The sequence below is a fragment of the Pseudocercospora fijiensis genome (assembly GCF_000340215.1).
Source record: "Pseudocercospora fijiensis CIRAD86 unplaced genomic scaffold MYCFIscaffold_5, whole genome shotgun sequence".
NCBI lineage: Eukaryota > Fungi > Ascomycota > Dothideomycetes > Mycosphaerellales > Mycosphaerellaceae > Pseudocercospora > Pseudocercospora fijiensis.
The window spans coordinates 208,631-224,154 of record NW_006921536.1 but is presented as its reverse complement, the minus strand read 5'-3'; the positions used below and the strand labels follow the sequence as shown (position 1 = coordinate 224,154).

At 51.4% G+C, this 15,524-nt stretch overlaps 7 protein-coding genes across 7 annotated transcripts; 4 read left to right on the top strand and 3 right to left on the bottom strand.

The window, feature by feature from the left end:
• Positions 1-1,782: 1,782 nt before the first annotated feature.
• MYCFIDRAFT_57257 (uncharacterized protein) lies at positions 1,783-2,679 on the top strand. The gene is made up of 2 exons (XM_007928889.1): positions 1,783-2,048; positions 2,120-2,679. The coding sequence occupies exons 1-2, from the start codon at positions 2,009-2,011 to the stop codon at positions 2,464-2,466; spliced, it is 387 nt and encodes a 128-aa protein (XP_007927080.1). The 5' UTR covers positions 1,783-2,008; the 3' UTR covers positions 2,467-2,679.
• Positions 2,680-4,123: 1,444 nt separating this feature from the next.
• MYCFIDRAFT_175194 (uncharacterized protein) lies at positions 4,124-4,797 on the top strand (the record flags this gene model as incomplete). The annotated part of the gene is made up of 7 exons (XM_007929028.1): positions 4,124-4,167; positions 4,197-4,244; positions 4,285-4,358; positions 4,414-4,515; positions 4,551-4,681; positions 4,706-4,738; positions 4,768-4,797. The coding sequence occupies 7 exons, from the start codon at positions 4,124-4,126 to the stop codon at positions 4,795-4,797; spliced, it is 462 nt and encodes a 153-aa protein (XP_007927219.1).
• A 542-nt stretch (positions 4,798-5,339) lies between these two features.
• MYCFIDRAFT_32648 (uncharacterized protein) lies at positions 5,340-6,719 on the bottom strand (the record flags this gene model as incomplete). The annotated part of the gene is made up of 1 exon (XM_007928773.1): positions 5,340-6,719. One exon carries the CDS (start codon positions 6,717-6,719, stop codon positions 5,340-5,342), a length of 1,380 nt encoding a protein of 459 aa, XP_007926964.1.
• Positions 6,720-7,310: 591 nt separating this feature from the next.
• Positions 7,311-7,802, top strand: MYCFIDRAFT_32178 (uncharacterized protein; the record flags this gene model as incomplete). Its single annotated transcript, XM_007928754.1, has 2 exons — positions 7,311-7,490; positions 7,554-7,802. The coding sequence occupies 2 exons, from the start codon at positions 7,311-7,313 to the stop codon at positions 7,800-7,802; spliced, it is 429 nt and encodes a 142-aa protein (XP_007926945.1).
• A 36-nt stretch (positions 7,803-7,838) lies between these two features.
• On the bottom strand, positions 7,839-8,782 carry MYCFIDRAFT_50439 (uncharacterized protein). Its single transcript, XM_007928857.1, has 4 exons — positions 8,543-8,782; positions 8,308-8,486; positions 7,976-8,255; positions 7,839-7,923 (listed from the first exon to the last, which is right to left on the bottom strand). The coding sequence occupies exons 1-4, from the start codon at positions 8,718-8,720 to the stop codon at positions 7,913-7,915; spliced, it is 648 nt and encodes a 215-aa protein (XP_007927048.1). The 5' UTR covers positions 8,721-8,782; the 3' UTR covers positions 7,839-7,912.
• MYCFIDRAFT_207887 (uncharacterized protein) lies at positions 8,751-13,377 on the top strand (the record flags this gene model as incomplete). Its single annotated transcript, XM_007929027.1, has 14 exons — positions 8,751-8,771; positions 8,809-9,012; positions 9,071-9,139; positions 9,169-9,226; positions 9,258-9,361; positions 9,387-9,425; positions 9,451-9,535; positions 9,562-9,655; positions 9,705-9,833; positions 9,862-10,044; positions 10,075-12,016; positions 12,053-12,321; positions 12,349-12,357; positions 12,393-13,377. The coding sequence occupies 14 exons, from the start codon at positions 8,751-8,753 to the stop codon at positions 12,691-12,693; spliced, it is 3,507 nt and encodes a 1,168-aa protein (XP_007927218.1). The 3' UTR covers positions 12,694-13,377.
• MYCFIDRAFT_71821 (uncharacterized protein) lies at positions 12,613-15,520 on the bottom strand. Its single transcript, XM_007928931.1, has 4 exons — positions 15,148-15,520; positions 14,861-15,077; positions 14,453-14,805; positions 12,613-14,398 (listed from the first exon to the last, which is right to left on the bottom strand). Exons 1-4 carry the CDS (start codon positions 15,325-15,327, stop codon positions 12,992-12,994), a joined length of 2,157 nt encoding a protein of 718 aa, XP_007927122.1. The 5' UTR covers positions 15,328-15,520; the 3' UTR covers positions 12,613-12,991.
• Between the last annotated feature and the right edge of the window lie 4 nt (positions 15,521-15,524).

The following is a 15,524-nucleotide window of genomic DNA, read 5'->3' as shown; positions in this document are numbered from 1 at the left end:
CACCGATCAGAGACAGGTGGACGTGGCTATGGCGGAAGTTGTGCCCGGATCCTGCCCTCGCATAGTGGCAAGCTCACACGCCAAGAATGGTCGGGCCATCGTCTATGACAGAGACATTACAACGACGTGGAGGCTTCCGGACGTTCGGAGTGGATACGAAGTTTTGTTCTAGGAGAAGGCGTTCGAGGATGCGATTAGTCGTGAGACTTTGTATGCGACTGTGGAGGCTTTTATTGAGAGGCAGGGACCGGGTATCAGTGAGTAAAGCGTTGAAAGCATTGAAAGAAATGCTTACGGTCCATTCGCAGTGGAAGCTCAACCCGACGAATTGATGCGAACCCTGCACGATTTCCTCGCAGGACTTGGAACGCAGCCCATGACGATCACGGTCTCGAGCATCGTTGAAGACATGAAGGATCGCATCGAACGGCAGCAGCACATTGGCAATCATCAACTTCATTGGAAATCGTCAGCGGACTTTGAGACTGCTCTCGAAGAGTTCTGCCTCGCTCAACACTGCTGGTAAGTGTAGTTAAGACACCTCCGGGACGTGGAAGTGGCCGAGATCGCGATGTTTAACGCGGCAGTTTAAGCTGTCGCTTGGCCAAACACTTGCTGAGGCTTTCATCTAGGAACTACTCTCCTGGACGCTACCCAACTGTTGAGGTCAACTTCTCCACGCTAGCCAGAACTCGTCGAGACCATCGCATTACGCTACATCTGCACTACAGCTGGAACCCTCCCGTCATCAGTTTTAACGATCTGCAAAACGTGGTTGCAGAGACTCAATGCTTCGTTCTGAAGCCAACAATCTCCTCACAACGACCGTTCTCATCCATGTCGTCCGTCGAGATTAAGTACTTCGCAGGGCCATCAGGAGACTGGCTACATTGGATCGACGAAGACAAGTGCTTCCGCGGTCGAGTCCCATCCGTAATGGCTTCGCAAATTGGAGCTCAACGCCAAGACGTCTTCACCATGCCCCTAGAGCTGAGCGCGAAAGTCACGAAACACTATTTAGACGGAGTCCGGCATGAGACCTTTATGCGGTGCGCTATGCCGCTTACTATGAGGAGGCGGCCAGATGCCTGCAATCAATTGGGAGGCGACCAGTCACTTCCCTCTCCTCTCCGAGGACTGATCTCAAACAAGCGGCAAACGCCTTCCGTGCGCATGCGCGATCTGGAAATGCACATGCGCCGTGACATGCAACTCGAAAGTCCGAGCCCGTGCAGCAGTCTATGGAGCGACACTGCCGAGCGGCCAAGAACGGTTATGCGCACACCACCACGTTTCACAACTCATATCAATCGTCGTGGTGAGCTGGGTGATGCTTCTGATGAGGGCAGTCCACTCAAGAGTCCAGTTGCAGAAGATATCACACCGGACCCTCCAACATGGATGAATGTTTTTGATGGAATGGAGGTCTAGGCAGGTAGGCCGGTTAGCAGAGTTATGGTTGATTCAGAGGCATTAATGAATAGCATGAGCTATGTAGGTCTGGAGCTGTATGACACAGCTGGTATTGAATTGAATTGGTATCATACGTGCATTATTGTACCATCTCCCACGTCTACCATCTGATTCGTGCAGCAAGAGCAACGCCACAAGTGCAGCTACGCCACAATTCACAAGAGAATCGAATCGAGAGCGGCATCGGCAAGGCAAGGGCGAGAAAGAAGCTTGTTTCCAGTGACGCAAACGCGTCACCTGCCCTGACATCCTGGACAACAATCTTTCGCAAGCTTTATTACTATTGCTGCGCCATGAAATCAAAACTCGCGCGTTCTCTCACCTCAAAAGTATCACGAAGACGAAGAAGACGAACCCGACCATCCATCGACTTCATCCAAACACCAACTTCTGAACTCACAATCCTTTCCCCGCGACCAGTCGAGTAGGAATCCGACCCAGTCCTCGAAGAAAAGTCCAAGCGACAAGCATTGAAACGACTAATACCCCAACGACTCTTCCACAAAAAGAAGAAGTCGCAGTCGCAATCGCAAAAATGATCTCAGCTATCATCCTCATCATCCTCACCATCTTCCGTACGTCTCTCTGCCCCACAAATCCACCACTTGTTGCCAACTAACTAACCCTTTTCTTTTTTCATCTCTAGTCCCACCCATCGGCGTCTTCCTCGTTGCCGGCTGCGGCGCAGACCTGCTCATCAACATCTGTCTCACAATTCTGGGTTTCTTTCCCGGACATATCCATGCGTTTTATGTGGAATATGTGTATTTCCATCGGAAAGAGTTGGCGCAGAGGGGGATATACGAGGAGAGGGATGCGCCGGGGGTTTTTAGTCGGAAGGCGAATACGGGTGGGTATGGAAGGGATTATGGGAGGGGTGGTGTGGATGGGGTGCCGCCGCCAGCACAGCAGGGGTATTATGATGCTGGTCCCGTGAATGCGCATGCACATGCCCAGGGAGTACCGCCGCCGCCGGCTTATGCGAAGGCTTGAGGAGATGGTGAAGAGTGATTGTATGCGTTCCATGGCTTGAGCTACAATTAGACGACATTGTACACGATAACCTAGGCAAAACGGTACTGCGAGATGCATGAAATTGCATGATCGAAGACATGGACCTGATCTGCTTCATTGGCGTTGAAGCGTGTTTGAATCTCTCCAGGGCGATCTTTGGCGATATGAGGATTTGCGACTGCCTCGCTGTTTGGGAGGTGCACCTGCCTCAGGTGCGAGCGACTTCCCGCGATCGCTGTAGGCAGCACAATCTGTCTCGAATTTCGATGTGGTCCTGCTCATCCCATACCATATGGCTACGCCGGGCTCTGGCACGATGGACTCGCGATCACGTACGTTGAGTTCAACATTCGTGAGAGACACATCACCCTCACTTCCTGCTCTCACGCAATCCGCTCGGTCGCCACTCAATCTCGAGCAGGAGTCACGCGTCACTCAGAAGAAGCGCTCACGCTCGCCGTCTAGGTCGAGCCAAGCACCATTGAAGCGAAAGAGGTAGATACTCTCCCTCTCCATCTCGTCAGGGCACTGACAAAGTCCCAGACTAGACTTCACCAGCGAAGTCCAAGTCATCGTCGGCCAAGACCAACAAGTCATCAACATCCCCAAAACAATCCTCACCAAGTCCTCAAATTTCCTCCAATCCACATGCTCCGAGCTTTCCAACCTGGAAGCAGACGCCAAAATCAGACTCCCCTGGGCTCTCCCCGAAACGTTCGCAATCTATCAACAATACATTTATACCGGCGACGTCGTGATCCTCGACATAGAAGAGGAAAAAGACGACGCCAAAGTCGAATCCTTCAGAAAACTCATGACTGCTCTCGTCCAAGCCTATACTCTCGGCGACATGCTCGCCGATCCGACTTTCAAGAACGGGCTTATGGATGTGCTGATGGAGGAATATACACGTTTGGATCTTTTACCCACCGCCAAGGAGATTACGCGTGCGTATACTGCTACGTTGCCGGGTTCGCGGTTGAGAGAGGCTTTGGTTGCTATGTATTGTTATAGGATTGATATGAGGTGGTTGGAAGAGCATGCGGGAGTTTTGCCGGCGAGGTTTTTGTCGGATGTTGTTTGTGCTTTTGCTGGGGCGCATGATCGGGGGGTTAGGTTGGGGGATCCGGTGAGGATGCAGAGGTGTGTTTTTCATGAGCATGGGGATGGGGATGGGGTTGGGGGTTGTGTTTGATGATTACGTGTGTGTTTGGGTGGGAAAGGTGTTTGGGAACTGGAATCGCTAGATATGCGGACGCCACAAATGACTGTATGATCGATCCTGAGAAGTCATTCTGAGCTAGGCACTCAGCCATATGATACCAAGCTCAAGCGTCTTGCTGATTATTTCGATCAAAGCTATTCCACACTGCCGCCGACGAAGTCTACAAGTGTTCCGGGAACGCTTGGATATGTTATGTGTATGTGTCTTGAAGGTCGTCTTAGAAAAGCAAATCATTCACATAGTGGCTTGTGGTGTATAACCTTAAGAGCTTGACCTTCTTTACTTCTACATTCGAGATATGGACAGTTTCGTCGTTACGGAGCTGAGCCGCAATTGAGTCGGAAGGTGAAGTTATTTTAATCTATATATATATAACTAGGTCGAATAGCTTATATATATATTATTGCATAAATGAACCTCTCGCGTATGGTCTCCTCCAAAGCTTACGCTAACGGGTGTTCCTCGTTCGGAGATGGATTACTAGGAAGAGTAACTGTGAAGAAGATTCCAAGTCAGTCCAAAACATGAATATGTGAGGCCGTATTTATTCTAGTATGATTACAGGCGAGCAGCTCGTCCTCCGACTGGAAACTTCACCTCCGGCTGAGCACACTGCCGGAGATGGATTCCTGCTATATAGGTAACTGTGCAGAAGAAGTGTAATAAGGAAGCTAGTTAGCAGGATGCGATGCGTGTTGGAGTACTCGAAACAGGAGTGATCCCAGACCGGTTCGACGCCGCGCATGGAACCTTAATACCTTCGTATCGAAATCTCACTGGACGTGCGAGACGGCAGCTAATGGGTGTGTGCTGCTACGGCGTTGGTTTCTACTATGAGTAAACGTGTGGAAGAACGGGGTGGTCGGGAGGTGTCCCGAAAGTGGCGACAGAGCCGACCGGAGTAAAGAGCTGGGCTGGGCTGGAAAGGTGGGATGCGAAGCCGATAGGTTCGGGGGAATGGCTGGCACTGTAGACAACAAAAATGAAAAATAGGGCTGTGATGATGAGACAGAAGATTGGTTGGTTGTGGAGGGTTGCTGACTGCGAAAGGAGAGTTTGGGCCCTGGGGTTTCATCTCAGAGTGAAAAGCATGATGACGGTGTTATTTTACATGGATCAAGGATGTCGATTTTCTTTCCTTGGATAGGTCATAGATGTTGGAAGTTGGGTCTGATGATCGACGTGGTTGTATAACTTGTATTATTCGGAGACAGACCATGTTTTGAGGCATAGCACCACCCTGATGACTGAAATTATCTGGCTCTTCTTTGGCTTGCTGTGTGATTGCTCGCCTCGCACTTTCAATTTCACCTAATAAGCCGTGATGACTTGGAAGGACATCTCTGAGCTGTATCTTGACTGATGATATAGACTCTGGAGTTGATGCAGATTCCACGCTGCCAAAGAAGTCGCTGACTTGCGGCTCAGGCTCAATAATCTTCTGCCGAACCCACCTAATAACACATGACCAACAAAATCCAGCTCCCGGGTTGCCGGCATAGCTACAAACTTCATGATCGACGCCAGCTTCATGCCATGCCTTTCCTTGCTGTCGAGAGGACGGCAGTTTGCGTATAGGAACACGCTCTGGGTGACGAGAAGTGACTGTTTCAGTGATGACACCGCTTCACCCTTCGCTGCTCTTGTAGTCCATCATTTCGTCGCTCGAAAGAAGCATGAAGGTCTCGAATCGAAGGCCTCGCTTGACTTTGTTGTCCGCTCGAGTGTGATGGAAGAGTCTGGCCTCCTCAGAAACCTGCCCGTAGCCTCGCCAAAGCGCTCTCCAATAGCAAGCCTCTGCGGCGGGAGTTAAATACCGCTCTCGGAATGTTCGAACGCTGTTGTCGGCGATTGTCTGCGCGCGGGCTGGATCCGCGAGCAATGCGTTCATCTTCTCGTCTAGATCCGAGAAGTCTCGTTCGACTTCGACGTAATTCTGCAGTGGTCCAGATGGATTGAGCAGATAATGGTGGTGCTGAATGTACTGCAGTTTGTGCGCAACTATTACCGAGCGACATGCTTGTCGGTACTTTAACGACGCGGAATAAGATCGGCCTTCGACGTGAGCAATGAACTGGTATTTACAGTGTTCATCCAGAGCCAGGTAGTTGTCTTTGACCATCCAGTTCAGCTCCTTGACATTGTTCCATGGCTTTCGCCTCGCAGCGTCAAGAAGCGCTCTCCTTAACTTGGGCGCGAAAGAAAGTTTTCCGCGCCAAACAAGCTCAGGAACCTTGTCGCGGAAGGTGATATCACGCTCACGGGCCAAGGCTTTGTCGACGACTTCATCGTAAGGCCCAATCTCGTTGTTCATCTTGCCGATCATATTGTCCCAAGCCCAATAGCCAAAGTCGGGAAAGAGGAAGTACGACTGCTCAGAAGCCTTGCGAGCAAGGACCCAAAGTGGCAGAGTCTTGCTGCCTGTCACATCTGTCGCCTTATCCTCGATGGAGAAGATGAAGTCGATATTCGGCATGCTTCGACGATCCGGCGCCGCGGATAGTGCTCGATGTATCGAGTTCAGAGTTGCAATAGTCTTGCGACGGTGGTCCTCTGCTTTGGATCTCGTCTGTACCACGTACAGATTCCCCTCGAAGATCATTGCGCGCGTCATACCATTTTCGAGATGAACGCGGTCTAGCCTTTGCGTGCTGATCTTGCCATTTGAAGTCCAATGTTTCGTGGCTAGGTTGATGTCTTCGAAGAGTCCAGGAAAAGCGACGTTGCATTGCGCTTCACTCAACCCTTCGTTCTGGCCGTCGCGGGCGTACTCATAGGTCCAAAGCTCGGCACCGGTATCATTGACAGAAGAATAGTGCTGCTCAAGGCAGCTAGAACATTGGAAAACTGTTGCGCTCTGGCAGGTCGCATGGCCAGCTGGAATCATCTGGGTCAAGAGAGGCGGAATATTATCCTGATCTGAGTTCGCCGCGTACCAGAAGGTCAAGATCAAGAAGGCCGAGCATACGATACCGACGAGAAGACCTAGGCGTCCCCATCGAGACATAGGTAGTGAAGAAAGACAAGACTGCATTTCTTCTTCGGCAAAAGGAGGTGCTGGGTCCCTCCAATTTTGCGTTTACGGCTAGATAGGTGTCAAAACTTAGTCCATCGCGCGGAAATGATGAGAGGGGAGATCAGGCGCGGGGGGAGGGGGGGGGGGGCACTATCAATGATATTAGCAGCCCATGTAGATGTCAAAGATGAAGTCGTAGGAGGGAGGACGCGGCGACGCGCATCTCGAAGCACAGCCCTCAAGCCACTGGTTCCTCCAGAAGGCTAATATCTTGGTACCGGTTCGACGGCGCCAATAGACTCAAGTCTGCCCTCGTATTGAGCTGTGTAACTACTGTGCTATCTATCGTCTCGTTCTTGTCAGCAGCTGATATACACTCTCCCGTGAGCATCAAAGGAGCATCACATTCGTAGTTTACAGTTGCACATCCTTTGTTACGGCAGCAAATCGAGATGCCTGGCCGCAGGCGTACTCCACATCCTGGGCAAACTTTCAACTTCTCTCGGCAGTATCTTGAGCCTTATAATAATAACATCGACCACGGTCATCTTGGCTTGCCACCTGTGAGCATAAGTCGTCGAAATGGTACTTGAAGCAGGGTATCCAAACACGACAGGTTTTCGAAAAGTCGTCAAGGCTACAATCCTGGTCAAAAAGAAACCAGGAATGAGCGACGAGGACTTCATGGAGCATTACAATCACAAACATGCTCAAATGGCCGCGCCGGTCTTGCAAAAGCACAACGTGATCACATACAGTCTTGTAGGGAGCCACTGATATCACTATCACTGTACAGGAGAAAGATCTGGGCTGAGAATGGCTTAGACTTATTGCCTGAAGAGGGACCGCACCATCATCCAGGATATGTTGCATGGGAAGTCGGCGGGGATGTTGGACTACGATGCGATATGTACGTTCGTGTTCAAAGACTACAAGGACTTTGCCAGGTTCATGTATGATCCTGCTTCGAAGGCGCTTACGCCAGATCATGAGAATTTTATGGTTGAGGAAGAGATGAAGATGATGGTCGGAGATGAGTATATGGTGATAGAAGAGGGAGTCAAGGTCGGCTGAGGAGGGGGCATGAAAGATGACATCGACAGAGAAGCGTTTTCGGTACTGTATATCCTGGAGAGCATGTATCATTTGGGTTGTGTCTATGTTGCAGCGGCCAGCGCATAGATCTATACGTAGGCTACATGGCAGGTCAGCATATAATCTTGACAGTCGTTTTGCATGTAGCTTACCCTTTCGGCCGCCTGTGAAGAACATCTTGACCACAAAGACCTGAAGTCCTGCCATCGCAACCATAAGTGCCGTCTCAATCATGCCCATGTTGAAGATTCTCTTCTCCGTGCTTCTCACAGTGCTGAAATTCCTGTTCTCTCGTGTCCTGAAGTACTTTTGCTGTCTGGTCAAGGTAGACACCTGTCCTGAAAGCTTGAGGATCGTCTCTTCGACTCCGCTGAGTTGCTCTGGGGTTGCGCCGGCTTTTTGTGGGAGGTTCGCTCGTTTCTCATTCTCGACCTGGGACGACTATCAGTACTAGAACGTATCCTGTCGCAAGTCCTCTGCCTACAGCAATCTCAAAGTCTACAAGTTTGTCGGAGAAGGTTGATATCGAGTTGTCGAAGCAGAAGCGATATTCTCCAGTCTCAGTCGCCGTGAAGACATAGTCGCCTTGTCTCTCCTTCTGTCCATCAAGAATCACTCGCTCACGTCCTGGCTCTTTGTCGGGGCCGTAAACCGTATAGTCGACTATAGCAGGGATTAGCATTTCAATGCTGACTCTTGTCGGTATTGGCTTCGCATACTGTCGAATTCACCACCACTCTGCACCGCGAAGTAGAATGCAACCTTAGCATTCTGCTGGCCGACATGCGTGTAGAAACATTCCTTCTCGTTGGGCGTAAGCCTGTACGTGAGCGCGGTGGCCGATGTGAAAGCTGTCAGAAGCCCAAGCAGGGCTACAGCGGGTGCGAAGGAGATCATGCTGGAAGTCGTATCGTCGTCGCTCGGATCATGCAATTGCAAGAGAATAATGTGTCGAAGTGAACAGTCGCTAGCGCATCAATGCAAGTTGGCGATAGGCCCCCGAATGCCCCTTCCCTTCTTGTGCTGGAAATCTGGCACGCGATCGCGCGAAGGCGTTCAGGGATTGAGTGCCAAGACTTCACGACTTCGAGCTCTTCGCCGTCCTGACTTCAGCTCCCAAGCTCTGCTGCGTCATGACCAAAATTCCCGTCGAAGGAGAATGATACGGCGCGAACACTCACGCAACAATGTCTTCCTATTGCCGCAGCTTCGTAGGTGAACAAGAAAGGTGAATTTGGTCAGCCCAGATGGCCACCAGTCTACCCAACACCATTTCAACCTCTGCTGATAAGACAGCGGATCTGACCAAGGCCAACGTGCAGCTCAGAGCCATGAGGACGGCCAGGCTAACTATCAATACGTGCGAGCGGTGATAGAAGGAGCATTCATCATGCAATTTCAATGTTCAATAATATTGCTTACGGGAGAACCTAGATGTCCGAATTCATTGGCCAAACTCTTGCTTCTTAGCAGAATCTGCAACACCGCAGCACGAATTGGGACTACGATTAGAAGACCCACCATATTCTTATCTTCACGTGTTCTTCGACGCGGCTCCATGAGACTTTCGCACTGCTAAACTCGCTGTCAGAGATCGTCAGGGTGTCCACGTGGTGCCTGCAATTAGTCGAGTGCCACGTTCGCGGGCGCGGGCGCGCGAAAGTGCTACCCTGGGAGCAGACAAGAAGTGCTGCGTCTCCTCGAACCTGGAAGTGATATGGCGGCATTTCATGGCTAGCTGCCGCATGCGACGGTTGCATAGCCTTGCAGCGGTACGTGGGTTGTTCCATCAGGAAAAGCGTTACTCCTCGTGCTACCATATCCTCCAGCCTGTGCATAGACTTCCGTCCTATGTAGCTTGTTCGGCTGTGGTCAACCGAGCGTACTGCTTCTCCACAGCCTGATTGAGGACTTGAACGCGAAGACTGGCTCATCTCCACCTTCACCTGCTCGAAGCCGCTGGGGCAGAGTTGACGAAACGAGACTAGTAGCGTCCTCAGATTCACTCATGTTCCAGAGACTGCAAAAATTGATCTAGTAATCGCATATCGACCGCTCCTCCTGCGCTCCAGGACCCGCCTGCCTTCTGCCGCGTCCAATACGATACTTTCCGAAGTCCTCACGACCCGTCAACTTTTTCTCTCATATATTCTTCTCGCACTCTGAGAATAACTTTCCAACCGCCCATTTCATGCTTCAACATCGCTAGCAATACATTCGCGTTCGAATACCATCCATCTTAGCAAGGGAGCCGGGATATCTCAAGCCATTGCTTAATCTGCAATTTCGGGATCAACAGAATCGCTTCAACACAGAAGATGGACCTGCACTTTGCCCACAGGTCGCGATCAGGTTTCGCACACGATCTCTCAAAAACCTCGCACAATTACAGATCGGGGACAGCAATAACCATGGAGCGCGAATACATCGAGCCCAATTGGAAGGATGCTGAACGGGTGGACCGCCTGTTTAATCAAGTAATAGACGCCAAGCAACCTTTGAACAAGCTCCGCAACGCAGCACCTTTCAAGGATATTCAGACTAACATTGACGCGGCGGCTCGGGCACGCCGGGAGGCCAGGCTGGCACAAGACGATCCGAAGCAGGCCAGAATGGGACAAATGCTTCAAGCTCAGGCCCTCAAAGATGGACCACTACCCGAGGACGAGCAAACACGCACACTTCAACATCTTTCTCCTGAGGCTAAGACGGATTATCGTGTCGCCCAGAGGAGAGATGCGGTGCTGGACATGAATTCCGCTTACGCAGATATCCCGAACGAGAGCCTCAGCAAATCGACGAAACGCATCGACAATGATGTAGCACTGTCAATGATCCTTCACCCTCGACATAGAGAATCTCAACCTGGCGAGGCGCACGACATTCCGCGTGAGGCGCTCGCATGGACTTCAGATGCAGTGGGTCCACGCTTGGTTGGTCGTCCTGAATCCCTTCAAGCTTTGTTCCAAGATGACAGTCTCGTGGATTCTCGTTTACAGCTTCGGTCGACAGGAGCTATAGAGGAGCCACGTTCGCCAACCTCGACTTACACCCGCCCGCAACATCGCACGCCTTCGAGGAGAAGATTCTTGGGAAGGCGTACTGACACCGATGATAATGCCTTTGGGCTGTCGAAAGGATATGAGCTGCCAGAACTGATAGAAGATAAATTCTTGCGTTTGCCAGCTTCAGTGAAGAACAGAAATGGTCTTCCTAATCCTTGCGGTCCTAAAGAGCAGCAACATCTTGCCCGGTGGGAGGCTTTGAGAGCAGCATCAACGAAGGTGGATACCTTGGACCAGAACATAACACTGTCGAACGTACGCGGCGCGCAAGACGATACTAGCGATCCTAGTCCGTCGGAGCCCGTCACGCACTCGGGTGGCAGCGTGACTTTGTCCTTTAGTAGCCTGACACTCGATACCGAACAGTCTGCAACTCTTAATGCGGACCATCTTGGCACTCACAAGCGACTGGTACCGGAACACGCGATGAATGACGATGTCAACAAAGAATCATCAGTCCGTGACTCCCAAACGAGTCGTCGAAGCGCTCGCGCTACTCAGCCTTCGATAAAATTGAGGGCCGAGCTTCAGGAACAGCACGGCAGAGCTACTCCGAAGCAAAGTCTTTCCAGCTCACATCCAGGATTCCAGTGCTCGATCTGCGGAAATAAATACGCAGACAAGAACGGTCTACGCCGCCATAACAGGAATATTCACCCCGGACAATCGCAAAGCAGTCTCGAAAGCTTCACATTGCCAACCACAACAAATGACAGAGTGGTCTGTAAATTCTGTGGAAGTGACTTCTCGAGTAACAGCACGTTGAACCGACATCAAAGAAGTCAACACCCGGATCGTGAGGATGAATTCGAGCATGGAAGGACGACAGCATCGACGACTCCGTTCGATCCTGATCTTTCGCGGCATCGTGAACGCTCTACTACGCTTTCGGACCCGAAGGATTCTCCGACTATGGGGTTCAAGTTACCAGATGATGACGCTGCTCAGATGGAGGAGGCTGCAAGAATATTGTTGGCGATGCAGTTCGATACCAACTTTCCGCCGAATCTTACAGCTTCAGAGAACAGATCGCCGGATCCAGCACGTAATGCTCCCACCGTGACGAAGCCTCGAAAACGTCCTGCCTCGGGTCCTGGCGGCGTCGAGAACGAGGAACAGAAATCGATCGTGGATGCTGATGCTCCTAAGAATGCTGAGCCATAGGATGGTGTTGCGGAGAGAAAAAGAAAGCAAAGACGTCGATTGCCAAGAGGAATGACCTCGGCGTTACGGCATGAGAAAGAGGAGAGTGTATCGACACATGACAATCCTCCGGTGACAGAGACGGAGAAAGCGATCGTTAATCCACAGAAGAATTCTGTTGGAAAAGAGACTCCGAGCAAGAGCAAGAGCAAGATCGAGGAAAGGAAAGAAAGACGTCGGCGTCTGAACGAAATGACTCGAACGCCACGGTCGTTCGGATGGGGGGAGGAGTTCAGATGATGTAAGATAGATGTCAGTGGATTTATGTGTGTGGCGTTCGCTATTGTTTTATTAGTTGTAGTACTAGTGGTGCTGAAATATTCCCTGCCTGCCCTGCTCTTTTCTTGACTTCTGGTATCATTCTATTGAGATGGATGGAATTCAAAACTTCACAAAAATTATGGATAATACGCCCTGTTTGCGATGTGGAAGGCAAGGCAACCGGGAAGGCAAGGCAACCGGGAAGGCAAGGCAAGAATTGTCAAATTTTAACTGGTGGTGAAGAGGGCTGTGAGGAGAATGAGGAGAGTGTTGGGTGGTTCTTCATTTTCTGGTTTCATTATCATCCTCCTTCTCCTCGTTCATTGAAAAGCCAGTTCTGACCATTACGCAACTTGCTACCGACTAGTTCTACACCTCGGCGTGCCTGAATTCATGCTCCAGCCGAAAGAAAGACACTGCTTCTGCCACCCCAGACTTGCTGCTCGGTATGGCAGCATTCCACCTACTTCCGCGCATCTCGGCGCTATGCTGTTCGCGCTGATTCCAAGAGGGGTATCTCGTCGTAGGAATCCAAGATTTGCCTTCGCGTCGAACGAGTGGTGGTCCTCGATGGGTGCTGAGTGCAGCCAGTGAACATCTATGAGATCTCCATGGCCAGCCCTGGCCCTCAAACCTTGCTCATGTCAACGTAATATGCATGTGATCGTTTGAGCCAAAGCCTTTGCTACAGCTTGGGCACTTTCGATTGCGATTAGAAATGAGCTCCTTGATGCATCCGTCGCAGAATACGTGGCCGCAAAGCTTGAGGACTGTGTTGCGCAGGTTGTTGTTGCAGACAGGACAAATCGCGACTCTTCGCCAGTCGTCTGCGCTCGTCTGCGAAATGGCAGTCTTGCTTTTCTTAAGAGTGTCGTACTGCTTCTTCGAGTCCTCCAGCTTCGTCTTGCAACGTGCAAGATCCTCTTCGGCTTGTCGCTTCGCCTTTGCCGTGGCCAAGTTGTCCTTGTCCTTGGTGCTGATCAGTGATTTGAGCTCCTCGACGGACTTCTTAAGTCCTTCGGCGGAAAGAGTGGATTCCTTCAGCTTCTGCTCGTTGATCCGGTATTGGTGCTCAATCTTGGCCAAAGCTTCCTTCGCGTCCGCAAGCTGGCGTTCGTGATTCGCACAAAGTTCTTTGGTCTTTGCTTCGGCGTCTTTCAGCTGCGTCACGATCTCGCCCGAGCGCGCATTTTGCGACTTGAGCGTTCGCAACTCGTTCTCACGCATGTCCTTCGCTTTCATCGCAGCGAAGTACTTCTGATCAGCCTTCGCCTTCTCGGCGTTCAAGCGACCAATAGTCTCTTCCCAGCCTGAAATCTCCTCAATCTTCTTGGAGGCAAGAGCTTGTGTTTTCTTCCAGGCTGACTCCATGGAGGGCAATTCGTTGCTGAGTAGTGAGTATTGGCTTTCGAGAGTCCGTAATTTCGCCTTTAATGCATCAACGTCCATCTCATCCACGTCCATCGCAGTGGCATCGGATTCTCCCAATTGCAGCTCAAGTCGCTGGACCTGTGATTCTAGAGCTGCAATTCTCATTTCTCGAGCTTCCGCAAGCTCTTTCGCTTGTGCCGCCGAGACTCGCGTGCTCTCCTCACTCGACTTCAGTATTGCTAGATCAGACTGCAGCTGATCTCGAGTGTGTCTAATACGTGCAAGGTCGGTCTCTGCGCGCGCATTTGCGGATTCAGTCTCACTTGTCTGCTGGCGGCTCTCCTCGTCCAACAAGGAGCGGTATGAGGTGCGTTCCGCAGCAAATTTCTGCGTCTCCTCCCGCAGCTGCATATTAGTCGCCTCCAGATCATTGATGCGCTTGATCACATTCTCATGCTGAGATTTCAGCGTCTTGAACAGCGAGGTCTCAGCATAGTCGTCATCCGAAAGGCTAGCAAGTTTGGTCCTGGCGGCGCTCAGCTCATTGGTCAATCTCTCGTTTTCGACTTCGATCTCCTCAAGCTGTGCTTTCTGCTGTTCTGCAGCTGCCAAAGCCTCTCTACGTTGGGTCTCGGCCTCAGCGGTAGCAACGCCATTTTCAAGTTCCCCATTAGTCTCGGGGTGCTCGCGCTTGGGGGTCGCAGCAGCTTTGGAAGTGGTTGGAGACACGGCATCAGCATTTCCGCCCAGCGTGGCTTGCTTCTCCAACTTCAAGACCTGTAAGCTCTTCGCCCTGTCAAGCTTTCTTTCAGCGAGCATGTAACGCTCCATAGCCTGTTCAAGACGCTGATAAAGGGAGTCCTTCTCATCAATAGTCCTCCTGAGCTCGGCAGCATGCTCCTTCTCCTTAGCAAGCAACTCATTGAGCTGCTTCCTCAGGACTTCAGCTTCAGGTGAGGCTAAGGGGATGCGGCCAAAGAGATCTGATATGGCGGACTTGATGCTATCGGTTCTGGCTTTGAGATGTTCAGAGAATGTCGGGCTGTCCTCAAATAACAATGCCGAGTTGTACAGCTCTTGTCCTAGTCACATTCTCAGTATGGATTATCTTCACGTGATGTGCAGGGCTTGTCATACCGGTCGAGGAAGTAGCGCTAGGTGGAGGAGTCGGGAGGGTTTCTAAGGCGAGGACGCGGACTTCATCGAGGAGCTGGGCGAACCAGCCATCGATTGCGCGCAGGTGCTCATCGTGGTACTTCGAGCGTTGCTGGAGTTCGGCCAGGCGCTCATCGGCGTCTTTCTTCTGGCGCTTGTACTCCTTCATCTGGCGCATGATGGCATCCTTTTGGTAGTCCTGGGCACATAAGTCAGCATCACAGCACACGCACACGTCCAATAGTGACATGGACCTCGATTGTACATACTTCAACCTCTTTCTCCTTTTCATCAGACATGCGCATGGTTGCGCCATTCTCGTCCTTGACCCGCTTCCGACTGGGAGCAACATCCTCGGCGTCGACAGCCAGCGACCGCTTGCGATCCTCCATCTCGAATTTATGAGACGGAAGGACAGACAGAGGAGCGGCGGCCTTGGTGGCGGTCATTGAAAAGACCAGGCGCAGTGTCAGAGTAAGGCTCGACCACGTCGGCACTCATCAGCGCCCAGCTGTGCCGTCAAATTATTGGTACATGAGAATGAATGCACTCCGGAGTAATTGCAGGTGGCTGGTGGGGATGCAGAGCGCTGGTTGAACGGGCTGAGTTGGTCGTAGGTGCAGAGCAGAAGTCAAGCGTGTGTGTT

Coding starts and splice junctions, on each gene's coding strand:
- MYCFIDRAFT_50439 (XM_007928857.1), bottom strand. CDS start 8,720: ATGATCTCCTTCGCACCCGCTGTAGCCCTGCTTGGGCTTCTGACAGCT. Junction 8,487..8,542: donor GAGTGGTGGTGAATTCGACA/GTATGCGAAGCC, acceptor TCCCTGCTATAG/TCGACTATACGGTTTACGGC. Junction 8,256..8,307: donor TTGTAGACTTTGAGATTGCT/GTAGGCAGAGGA, acceptor TAGTCGTCCCAG/GTCGAGAATGAGAAACGAGC.
- MYCFIDRAFT_57257 (XM_007928889.1), top strand. CDS start 2,009: ATGATCTCAGCTATCATCCTCATCATCCTCACCATCTTCC. Junction 2,049..2,119: donor CATCATCCTCACCATCTTCC/GTACGTCTCTCT, acceptor TTTCATCTCTAG/TCCCACCCATCGGCGTCTTC.
- MYCFIDRAFT_71821 (XM_007928931.1), bottom strand. CDS start 15,327: ATGACCGCCACCAAGGCCGCCGCTCCTCTGTCTGTCCTTCCGTCTCAT. Junction 15,078..15,147: donor AAAAGGAGAAAGAGGTTGAA/GTATGTACAATC, acceptor TTATGTGCCCAG/GACTACCAAAAGGATGCCAT. Junction 14,399..14,452: donor TGGGCGGAAATGCTGATGCC/GTGTCTCCAACC, acceptor GAGCACCCCGAG/ACTAATGGGGAACTTGAAAA.